Genomic DNA, 11,761 nt, shown 5'->3' on the forward strand with positions numbered 1-11,761 from the left:
AAAACCATCCATGACACTTAAAGGGGCCTCAGAAAGGTCGTCTGTTTTGTGGAGCGTGTTATATGTCCCTCTCTGGATAATCAGTCACTCAGTTTACATGACAACCTAAACACCAAAGGGCAAGTGTTGAATGAAGGATTAACTGTGGCGGTAAAACGAGACGAACAATGAACAGGTAACGTGTCTTTCCAGGGGAGGCCCCTGTGTGTGTCAGTCTTCCTTACGGGTTTTTTTTTTTAAGCCGTCAGGGTGCTGTGAAGGGAGAACGCTCTGCAGTAAAAACGCATCTGGTTCTGGTTAAAGTTGGGGAAACTTGGATTAAACACATAAAAAAAGAAAAAAAGGATTGTTCTTGCCATAACAAATGCAAGTGTCTGACAGATGAAACCACAAATCAGCCTGAAGCTGATATTCGGTTTCTCTCTTTTTCATTGCATGAAGTCCCAACAGTGGAAAAGAAGCCGGCTGGAAGCAGAGGAGGAAGGATCTGGCTTGATTTTTGTGTGCGGTGTGGTGTGGTGTGTATATGTATGTATATATATATATATATATATATTACTTATATATATATATATTATATCTATATATTAGATTATATATATATATTCTATGTCGATGTATCTATATATATTATATACTATATATCTCTATATATATATCTATCTGTGTATCTCTTCTGTAGGTGTCTATATCTCTCTCTCTATCTCTATCTTCTCTCTCTATATATCCTCTTATCCTTTCTATATCCCTAAAATTTAGATATTAATGAAGTACAAACACTCCGCAGCACATGATTTCCATTAGTACATGAGCTAGATGTTTGGAGATTGGTTAAAACTATCAGAGCAGGATATGATGGACAGAAAAGCTTAGGGCTCTCATAACATACCTGTTAAATATGCCACATCACATTTTTAAAATTCTTTAGAAGCCATGTAGTGTTTTCAATAAGAAAAAAATCAATTCCATTCATAATTATAATCAACCCTCCTGGGAAAGAAGGAATTTTAACTATAGTCTGTTTGATTTATTAAAAGCACAGTTCACTCCATCTTCTCTAGTTAGTTCAAAGGAGTCTTATTAAAGTGAACAATACTCATCATGACAACATCTGCGTACCGGAACACTAAAGTATCACAACAAGAAGACACCATCCCTTAAATGGAACGTGGTGGTGGCAGCATCGTACTGCAAGGAGGCTTTTCCTGAGCGGAGACACGGACGCTCAACAGAGAGTATGGGGAGATTTAAGGGCAATCCTGGGAGAAAACCAGTTAAAGTCGACAAAAAAAAAAAACTAAAAATTGCTGTTCACAGCGTTTTCCCACCCACTCGAACTCAGCTTGAGCCAATTTCTATATGAATATGGACTAAAGTTCAGTTTCTAGACATGAATGCTGGCAGACATACCTAGAGATGTGCAGCAAAATACTGAATGGGATGAGCTGAATACAAATTTGTTCCTTTTACACTCTGTACACTTCAGACTTCCATCACAAGTGTGACTCCTGTCATCTCCAGAAATAATCAGATGACTGCAGTTGTCGGGAGTATCACAGATGGAGAACAAAGTACAAAGAGCTGGTGGACCGCTTTGAGGCATGGTGTAGAAACAATCATCTCATTTTGAATGTGAACTAAACAAAGGAGATGATTGTAGATTTTAGAAGAAATTAGATCAAACCTGATTTCCATCACGGGAAAAGAAGTGGAGGTGGTTGAGGAATATAAACACCTCGGTGTTCATCTGGACAACAGACTGGACTGGAGATGCGCAGCAGTGAAACCGTCTACAAGAAGGGACAGGGCAGACTGTACTTCTTGAGGAAGCTTAGGTCCTTCAAGGTTTGCAGCAAGTTGCTGCATTTCTTCCATAGGTCTGTTGTTGAGAGCGTTATCTCCTCTGCCATCATCTGTTGGGTTGGCAGCATCAGAGCCAGGGGCCTAAAAAGGCTCAACAACCTGTTAAGAAGGCTCGTTCTGTTCTGGAGACGATGATGCAAAGAAGGATTTTGCATAAAATCTAAATTATGGACGATCCTGAACATCCTCTTCATCACGTTGTCTTCTTCAGTCCAAGGCTTCTTCAGACTGGTTGTAAAATTGACCGCTACAGGAGATCTTTGCTGCCCACAGCCGTCACCATCTACAGGACTGTCTCAGAAAATTAGAATATTGTGATAAAGTTCTTTATTTTCTGTAATGCAATTAAAAAACACTCTGGATTCATTACAAATCAACTGAAATATCGCAAGCCTTTTATTGTTTTAATATCGCTGATTATGGCGTACAGCTGAAGAAAACTAAAAAATCCTATCTCAAAATATTAGAATATTTCCTCAGACCAAGTAAAAAAAAAAATTATAACAGCAAAACAAAATCAAACATTTGAAAATGTCCATTAATGCACTCAGTACTTGGTTGGGAATCCTTTTGCACAGATTACTGCATCAATGCGGCGTGGCATGGAGGCAATCAGCCTGTGGCATTGCTGAGGTGTTATGGATGCCCAGGATGCTTCAATAGCGGCCTTTAGCTCATTTGCATTGTTGGCTCTGGTGTCTTTCAGCTTCTTCTTCACAATACCCCACAAATTCTCTATGGGGTTCAGGTCAGGGGAATTGGCAGGCCAATCAAGGACAGTAATGCCGTGGTCAGTACACCAGTTACTGTGAGAATCTTATGTCGTCTCTTAACCACTACCATACTTGTGATTTAGTTTACTGAACCAAGCTGAGTGTTTTTCAAGGCTCAGGAAACCCTGCAGTGTTTCGAGTTAATTAGACGATTCAAGTGATTAGTTGAATAGCCTACTAGTATACTTTTTCACGATATTCTAAGATTTTGAGATAGGATTTTTGAGTTTTCTTCAGCTGTAAGCTATAATCAGCGATATTAAAACAATAAAAGGCTTGCGATATTTCAGTTGATTTGTAATGAATCCAGAATGTATGACATTTCATGTTTTTTAATTGCATTACAGAAAATAAAGAACTTTATCACAATATTCTAATTTTCTGAGACAGTCCTGTAATATAACTCCCTGACCGAATGAGTTACATCAACGTTTTATTTCCCTCTGGGATAAATAAAAGTATTTTGGAATTTGAATTGAACTCATGCCACTTGTCAGAATTTCTTTGTAAAAAAAATTTTAATAAAATGCATGTTTTTTCCTCCGCTTCACAACTCAATCTTCAGAATGTCTAACAAATGTGTGAATATGATGTTCTGACAATACAGGTTATGGTTTTACACCAGAAATCGAAAACTATAGTCTACGACGTGATCAACAGGCTACGCTAACCGTAACGACCTGTTCAGGTTCATTCAGTAGTAAAAGCAACGCGACTCAACGAACCGTTACAGGCCTTTTGGCCAGTGAAGACAGCCCAGCAGGTAAAGAATGAAAGACTTTTATTAGAAAATAACTGCAGGACATTTGTAACCAACATCCCTTTCAAGTCAGGAAACAGAAGTAATAACGGTGACGTCCAAATGTGAAAAGATGTTGGTTAACGTTAGACAAAAGAACAAGGCAAACATAACAGTGGTAATCAAAAACATACCAAACAAAGGGGGGACAACGTGTTCTCAGCAGCTTTACTCATGGAAATAAAAAATAAAATAAAAAAAACTTCATTCACACATCTCGTCGTCGAAAATATTTTTTACAAAATCTGCTCCTCAAGTGTTGAAATGACATTCTTTCAACTGATAACGAGTATCCCTCTGCGAGCATTAACACACAAAAGGTTTCAGACCAAAAAAAAAATAAAATAAGGAATCTTAGACCGCCTTGCGATGATACTCTGGTGGGGCGACTTCGTAGTCGCTTGCATTGAAGAGTGACGCCGAGTTCTTAACAAGATACCTGAAAAAGGAACAAACGGCCATTGCTGCTCCAGACTCTTAATTAGTGGACTCGTGGAAATGGTTACGGATACTTACTTGAGAAAGTCTTGCAGATAACTGAGGAGCAGAGCTAGACTCTTCTCATCCAGGGGAGTGTACGCCAGCATGGCCCCGATTCTCACTGTCAAAACACAGCAGACCGGCACATTTAGAGGGAGTCCACAAGCTCTACATCCAAATTATTCAAACGAGTTAAGTCTGTCAAACATCATTGACATTGAGAAGAAAAAGGCAGTATTTATTAAACGTATATAACATTTATGGTATCAAATAAATTCTGCAGTATTTTTATTTAAAAAAAATTACGTTTATGTATATTTTATAGTTTTATGCTGCACACATTATGAGTTTATCTTTTAGCCCCGCCCATCAGACGCAGTGGGGAAGGGTTGCTGTGCAGGCCAACCAATCAAATGCTTGGGTCTACCCGGTGAGCCGAAGGGACAGTTTATAAAATATTTCATATTGCACAAAAACTACTCAAAAACATCTGAAACAATGGTATGCTGCTTTTAAAATAGAAAGGACCTATGTCCATATGGGGCTATTATTTGACAAAATTGTCATTGCACACTTTAAGGAAAACATTGGATATTCATACATTTTTAAAAACCAAAGTCCACATCCTATTTTTTTTATATATTTTACTATAGACTACATGTATTGATTGAGCAGAAAACTTTATATCAATATACTTAGTCCATACATAGAGATAAATATTATAACTACCATCATTCGTGGTGGTTGGCGGTATTGTTTTGTGGTTGGCGCAGCCATATTACAACAAGTTATAATTTTAGCGAACAAAACACCTCGACCGGTCCTCCCCCTTAGTCTGAAAATTGTGAACAACCACTAAGTACTTATTAACTTATTATTTTGTACATAACTATTCAATTACTTATTTATTCCTTTAAAAGGGGCCTTTTTGACATCTGAACAGCTATTTTAAACTAAAACCCATTTTTATTCTAATTTTCTCATATATAATCTTCAAATCAAAATAATGTATTTAAATTAAGCTATAAATCAGAGAGTTAGTTAACACTGCAATGAGACAATAGGCATATAAAGGAAGCCTAAAACGTCACTTCTACTAAACAAGTAACAGACTGGTCCAAAACTTTCTTCATCTATGATTTAAATTAATTTAATTTGTTGTAGCACCAAGATGTTTTATTTCTTGTTAAAACGCCTGAGTTTAAACTGACCCTAAGAGCCTTAGAGCTCGAGATTCTGCGTAGATTACAATGGTTAACTGCTGGTATTCACCACCAGCTTGTATAAAGAAGCCTTTTTGTTACGTAAATTATTCAAAATGTTATGGAGCTGAACCAGTGACAGCTGGCAATGGCATCGAAAAAGAGATCTGGCACTGTAAAATGAATCATTAAAAAAAATGTAAACACTGAAAAATAAAAATATTGAAAAATCAAGCATTGATAAGTCAAACATTGCTAGAAAGTGAAACCTTATGACAATATTCTCGTTTAATGAGTTCCTTCAGCTATGACGCCACTACAAGCTGGCACTGTTTTGCCGTCGGGGCGGGGCTAAATTGAAGGCTCCTTCACGGGCCTTCTATTTTTCTCGGTACTCCTAAAAACATAAGTTTTTACTTTCTGACAATGTTTGACTTGTCAGTGTTTGATATGTCAGAGCCAAACCTCTTTTTCAATGTCACTGCATGCCGTCACTGGTTTAGCTCCATGAAAGGTGTGCCTTTACCAAAGAGTCTGAGTAGGTGAGGGGCGCCGTAGATCTGAGACATGGGAGTATCTGGGTGGTTGGCCAGGATGTCTGCGTACTGAGGCCGCTCAAATTTGTAGAGAAGCTGCGTCCCCAGCATGACGTTGAAATATTCCCGAACGCCAGCGACCACCTCGTTCACAGCAAACTCCCTGAGCGGCAGAGCAAAACAGATTACGCCATAGACACTTCATTTTTGTTTGTTTCTTGGTATTTCTGGTGCTAGCTACAAAACTAATGTGATGGCACCGCGTCTTTACTTGCTGTCAGAGTTTCCTCTTGATTTCTTGTAGTTTCCATAGTCTTCGAGGACGGCATCAACGGATTTCTTGGCAGGAAGGTGAAAAAGCTGAAGAAAGATAAAATTCAAACATCACTGTTGCAGATATCGCTGCGTGGCTCACCGACTGACCACCCTAAAAGCCGTAAAACTAATTCCGCTTTTTGTTTTTTGCTGCAGCTCAGTCTCACGCTGATTTTTTAAGTCTAACCTTTATTGATTTAATCAGTGGGAAAAATAATCAAATACCAAAAACAGATGTGTTTTGTTTTTAGTTTATGAGTTTTGAGAAACATTTATTACAAAGTTTTCAAATATCCCGTTATACTCAACCTACGCACCAGCTGGTTGTTTGAGAGGCATGTCAGGAAAAAGGATTTTCTGTCAGACCGTTACAACCTAAGTAAGTAGAGTTGGCTAAAATCTACTGGGACTTTAAAAGTGCAACTCTTCAGTTTGGCCAGACTGAGCTTTACAGCATGTGTGTGGAAAACCATCTAACCATCCCACTGTTGGGGAGGATATATGATTCTGTGGACTTTTCTCTTCTATAACTCCATTTTAAATACAAATCTGGTAGGCTCCACTGGAAACGGGTCATCATCGGCAGAATTCAGCAGAATGATGACCCAAACACACATTATACGACCTAAATAAGACAGGTTTAGGGCTGATTTTGTGTGGTCAACTGGCTTTTTAAACATCGACACCTTCCTGTTTCTGTGCCCAAAGTGGGGAGGTTGTTGTGTCCAGTATGCATACATGAAGAAAAACAAAATGCAGATTAGATACCTGTTTTTGACGTGTAATCAGATCCCAGTCGTCCACGAGCCATGGTTTAAGCTCCTCTGGGATTTTTACCTTAACCTCCACTCGGTTTATAAAAGTTTCTTCCTAAGAAGAGAGAGACAAAGACAAAACGTTTTATCTGGACTTTTTCTTACATGCACTGTGCGATATAAGGATCATACACATTTAGAAAATCTGGGAGTTGTTTTAAGTTTCTGAACACAGTCTTGCTTCTTTGTGAACAAGCTCCAAGTGTGTCAATGAACTCCCGGACTTACGCTCTCGACGGTTGGGTCAACTCGTGCTCGTTTCTTCCTCGGCGGATGGGTTGGATCTCCTCCTGAACTTGTTCCTTCTCCAGCTCCAGGAGCTGCACAGACACAGATCTACTTAACATCTCTAACACTGGATAACTTTATGGGTTTTAGTACTTTTTAACATTTCAGAGTACAGCAACATATATATATATACACTCACTCTTCTGTTTGTTCTTTTTGGTTTTCCTGTCAAAACAAAGACATACAAAGTGTTTGTTTTTAAGTTAAATGAAGAAAGGAGGTTTTTATTTTTTTATTTAAAAAAAGAATAAGAAAAAAAAAGTCATAACGGCAAAGATCACTCACAAATCGTTTTTCTGCGATGCAGGAGGGATCTTCTTATTCGGTGCAGCTCCCCTCATTCTCCCTTCTACATAATGGTCTCTAAAATTAAGAAAGAAAAAAAAACAAAAAAAACAATAGTTGGATTTCTTAGAAAAGAGTTGCCCTGACAATATGAGCCAGTTTTTTACACGAAGAGTGAATTAAACAGGCTGGAAAAGTTTGGACACGATAAGGAACGTACTGATTGGCCCTCTGAAGCTCTTTCTGTTTCTGAAGATTGCTGTCCACATACTTCAGTACTCTGCTTTCAGGAACCCATTCGTCCCAGCTGAAAGGGAAAATATCATTGCAGTGCTCAAGCCAGCGTTAAAGGCATATTAAAGTTTAGACGTTTAATATCTGAGCTGAATACTCACTTCTTATTCCAACCACTGTAATGAATGAAGTACTTGATCTGTTTGTCCTTGATATTAATCTTAACACACTGCAAAGAGAAGTACCTGTCACTGTTGACATTGTTTATAACATCAAGAGGGAGTTTAGAAGGACAGGCTAGCTGAGGGGGACCTACCTTAGCTTCGTACAGCAATGGCCCATGAAAACACAGCACTCTTTCACCTGCAGTGGAGAGAACACAAATACATCCCAGCTGAATAAGTTTCCACTGCATTTCGGGTACAAAACCACCAATGCTACACGCAGACAAAATGGTCCGTCCCCGTTTGAGGAATCGTGGAAAGGCAGATGTGCATCTTACTCACTTGTGACTAGAACGGGGAATAAAAAAAATAAAAAAATAAAAATCAAGAAAATTGTGCACAAAATAAAAACTTCTTGCTTCCTTTTTCAGGCCTGAGTGATTTATTTGTAAGATAATAAGAGAAGAAAAAGGGCAAGTTAAAAAAAAACTACAATAATTGATCAGATGGTGGTTTTCTAGATTCGGGTCGTCATGGCCAGTATGTGAACTTATCAGCAACTATCCTTGCTTTTTAAATTAAAAACTTTACTTTTGATGGACAAATTAAGGTAAGGCGGTTGTCAAATTAAGTTTTACTTTCAGCTCCGACATCTGGGCAAAATAAACTTGATGCGTGCTGCAATGCACCTTGAAACAGTAAGCCGTGGCTTCATCGCCACATGGTTGGATTACTGTAACACATTGTATTTTGGAGTCCATAGATCCTCCACTCCACGTCTACAGTAGGTACAAAATGCTGCTGCATGCCTTTTATTCAACACGTTCAAATTTGCAGCCATTTCACAGGTCTTAGGCTTACTGCACTGGTTGCCTGTTTATTTTAGAATCAATTTTTAGAACATTTAATGGGGCTAGCCCTTAAATCGTCTAACCCCTCTCTACATCTCTGAGCTGTCACAGCCATATGTGGCTCCTCTTATCCCAGATCTGCTGCTCCTATCAGTGCCGAGAAGCATGCAGTTTACTTGTATCATTCATTTTATCTGTGTGTGTATATAAATAAATATACATAGCACTTTGGTCTGTTTGATTTTAAAGCGTTTTATAAATAAGTTTGGAATCGATTAGATATTGCACTTCACCATATTTATTTATTGCTAGCCTTTCAAGGAAAAAAACAAAACAATGTCGGATGACAAAATCTGTGAATCTTTTTTTTAAACAATAATAAACTACAGGAAACCAATCACTGCCCTTTCGTTTTTTTTTTTTTATGTATAATATTTAATTAAAACCAAAGCTCCCGTAGTTAATGTCTTTAAGGGCTTCCGTACGGGGTTGTGTTTAACTACAGCAAGGCATTTACCTCTATTTCAGCCTTAACTTTAAACGAATAAAATGCTGACCACATATTAATGTTCTTCCAGGAGAAGAACAGGAGCAGGACAGCAAATAAAACATTGAGTCCTTAGCGGGTGGTGGGTGTCAGAGTTTGAATCGCTAAGAATGGACTTTCTACCGCATTGGGGAGTGTTTTTTTTAATAACTAAGATATCTTTTCCATAAAATGCTGTAATACTATTGGTCTTCACATGCGGTTAAAACGCCAGCACCAGGAAATGGTTTGAAAGAGTAAAGTTAGCAGGGACTGTGCTAACAGCTAGCTTGGTACAACACTGACTGGGATGGGCGGTGAAGTCTCAGCAGCTAACGCTACCTGGATGAAGTCAAAACTCTCTCTAAAATGGACACGATGCACTTTAAACGAGAAGCTTCAGGACGTGCCATGGAAACAGGGCTAAAAGTACACAAGGCGAACCTGACTAATAATAATAATAATCATTTTGTCTTTACTGCCACAACAATGACGGCTAACCGCTCCTCCTCCAGCTACCGCGACGCGCAGGAGCTGCGCTGCGGACGGAAACGGCGCATCGAACAAGCAGCTCCGTACCTTCTTGAAATTTAGGTTTCGGGTCCTGTTTCGGCGCCATTCATGGATTAAGCTATCAAAATTTGGGGAAAATCTTCAGGTCCCATTCCAGTCCACCACGGCGCCGCTATCCAATGACGTCATTCTTCTTCTTCCTGTGTCGGTGTTTTTTTTTTTGGCGGTTGGCTACAAAGATGAGGTGTTCTTTACCGCCGCCTACTGGACTGGAGTGTAAAACAGTAAATAAATGACAAAGGAAAACTAAATTCCACGCCGTCCGTCTTCTTCCGCTTATCCGGGGTCGGGTCGCGGGGGTAGCAGCTTCAGTAGGGAGGCCCAGACGTCCCTCTCCCCGGCCACTTGGGCCAGCTCCTCCGGGGGAATCCCAAGGCGTTCCCAGGCCAGCCGGGAGACATAGTCCCAGCTGGCCTGGACCACGCCATGTATATGTAAATATTAAACTAATAAACCATATATGATTTCTGATGGCTTCCCGAGTAATTTTTTTAAAGTTAAGTCACATAAAAAAATATCTATTTTAATATTTCTTACTCACTATAGAACCTGTATCTGTTTCCCATGTTTAACTCTAACCCATGCTTCTGGTTGTTTGCTATAACAGTCTAGCTTGTTTTTACATATTTTATGAAGCGTGTCTTTCAGCCCTGTGAATTCAAGTCAAAATCAAGTCAAGTCATGACAATTTCTTCTTTTGTATTTAAAACCCATTTTTGTCTTTTGTCTACATAATTATGAATAAGATAAAAGTGGCTTCAAGTACCATTAAATTTCTTTGTATTGCCTGGGCTCTGAAGATAGTTTGGCTACAATTTTGACTTCTTCGCTTGTATCCATGTGTGTCTACCAAATCAACAACAAAAGATGAAACTCCTTTTGTCAGTTTTCCCGCAGGCCTTACCAAACAATTGTCAAACCACTGTTGAAAAAGTACAACCTGGAAAAATCTCTTTTGCAAAATTACAGGCCCGTGTCAAACCTTCCGTTGATCAGTAAGGTTATTGGAAAAAGCTGTTTCAACAGGTTAACCACCTTTTTAACAACTTAGACTTAGACAACTGTATTTGTCATTTTGTTTGCACAGAGTGTGTACAGAACGAAATTTCGTTGCATACAGCTTTGTATGACGCTTTGACGTCTTCCAGCCAAGCTGCCCTGCTCACTGCAGTACTGAGCCTCAGAGCCTGCCCCGAATCAGGTTGTTTGGTACGGACTCAGACTTGAACCTACAGGACCATTACAAAGTTGGCTTTCTATAACCTACATAGCATTTCCAAGATTGAAAGCCTAATGTCCCAGCTGGATCTTGAAAAACTAATTACTGCAACAGCGTCTCCACAGGTCTGCCTAAAAAGTCCAGACAGCGGATCCAGAACTCTGCCACCATGCAGTGAATGGAAAGATTTCCAAAGCTCACCGTGACGAGGATTCCAGGCAAGCGAGGCATCTTGGGCTCACCGATTCTCCATAACAAGCATTAGATGATGTGCACATGCCAACCAGTCATTTGGGAAAGATGGGAGAAAAAAATCTCTCCTACCATCACAAACATGAACAGGTAGCTTTTGCTCAATGCAACTGGGGCTTTTAAGTGGAACTGTGTAGTTTGGTCACATTAGACTAAAACTGAGCAAACCAGGTGTCTTTGGAGTGAAACAAAGGATAGATATGCAGAAAAGCACCACATACCCACTGTTAGGTATGCGGAGGATCTGCCTTTCTCTCTTCATAGGACGCTGGAACCAAGCTCTAGTAGAAACAGAACGAAAAATGATCAAATCCCTTTTCTTGCATCGGTTACCTCAGTACCCAGATCTGAATCCTCAAAAAAAAAAAAAAAAAAAAAAAAAACTGCAAAGTGAACTGTACAGTACACAACTTATCCAGAAATGTGGAGAATCTGCGCAAAGAGGAATGTTTCACTGTTGTTTTAGGACGAGACTAGGTGTTACCCCGATTAGCCATTGCCATAAAGCAAGGATCTTAAGGCATGGTGCACATCCTTATCAGAGGTGCCAATGCATGTGTCCTAAAAAGGCTCCACTAAGAACTAT

General features: G+C 39.3%; 1 protein-coding gene across 1 annotated transcript; it reads right to left on the bottom strand.

Moving 5' to 3' along the window:
* Nucleotides 1-3,400: 3,400 nt before the first annotated feature.
* Nucleotides 3,401-9,859, bottom strand: morf4l1 (mortality factor 4 like 1). Its single transcript, XM_012865008.3, has 12 exons — nucleotides 9,711-9,859; nucleotides 7,907-7,953; nucleotides 7,752-7,819; nucleotides 7,577-7,663; nucleotides 7,357-7,434; nucleotides 7,211-7,236; nucleotides 7,012-7,103; nucleotides 6,737-6,838; nucleotides 5,925-6,013; nucleotides 5,644-5,816; nucleotides 3,952-4,036; nucleotides 3,401-3,874 (listed from the first exon to the last, which is right to left on the bottom strand). The coding sequence occupies exons 1-12, from the start codon at nucleotides 9,748-9,750 to the stop codon at nucleotides 3,790-3,792; spliced, it is 972 nt and encodes a 323-aa protein (XP_012720462.1). The 5' UTR covers nucleotides 9,751-9,859; the 3' UTR covers nucleotides 3,401-3,789.
* Between the last annotated feature and the right edge of the window lie 1,902 nt (nucleotides 9,860-11,761).

The sequence above is a fragment of the Fundulus heteroclitus genome, chromosome 2, assembly GCF_011125445.2.
Source record: "Fundulus heteroclitus isolate FHET01 chromosome 2, MU-UCD_Fhet_4.1, whole genome shotgun sequence".
Classification (NCBI taxonomy): domain Eukaryota; kingdom Metazoa; phylum Chordata; class Actinopteri; order Cyprinodontiformes; family Fundulidae; genus Fundulus; species Fundulus heteroclitus.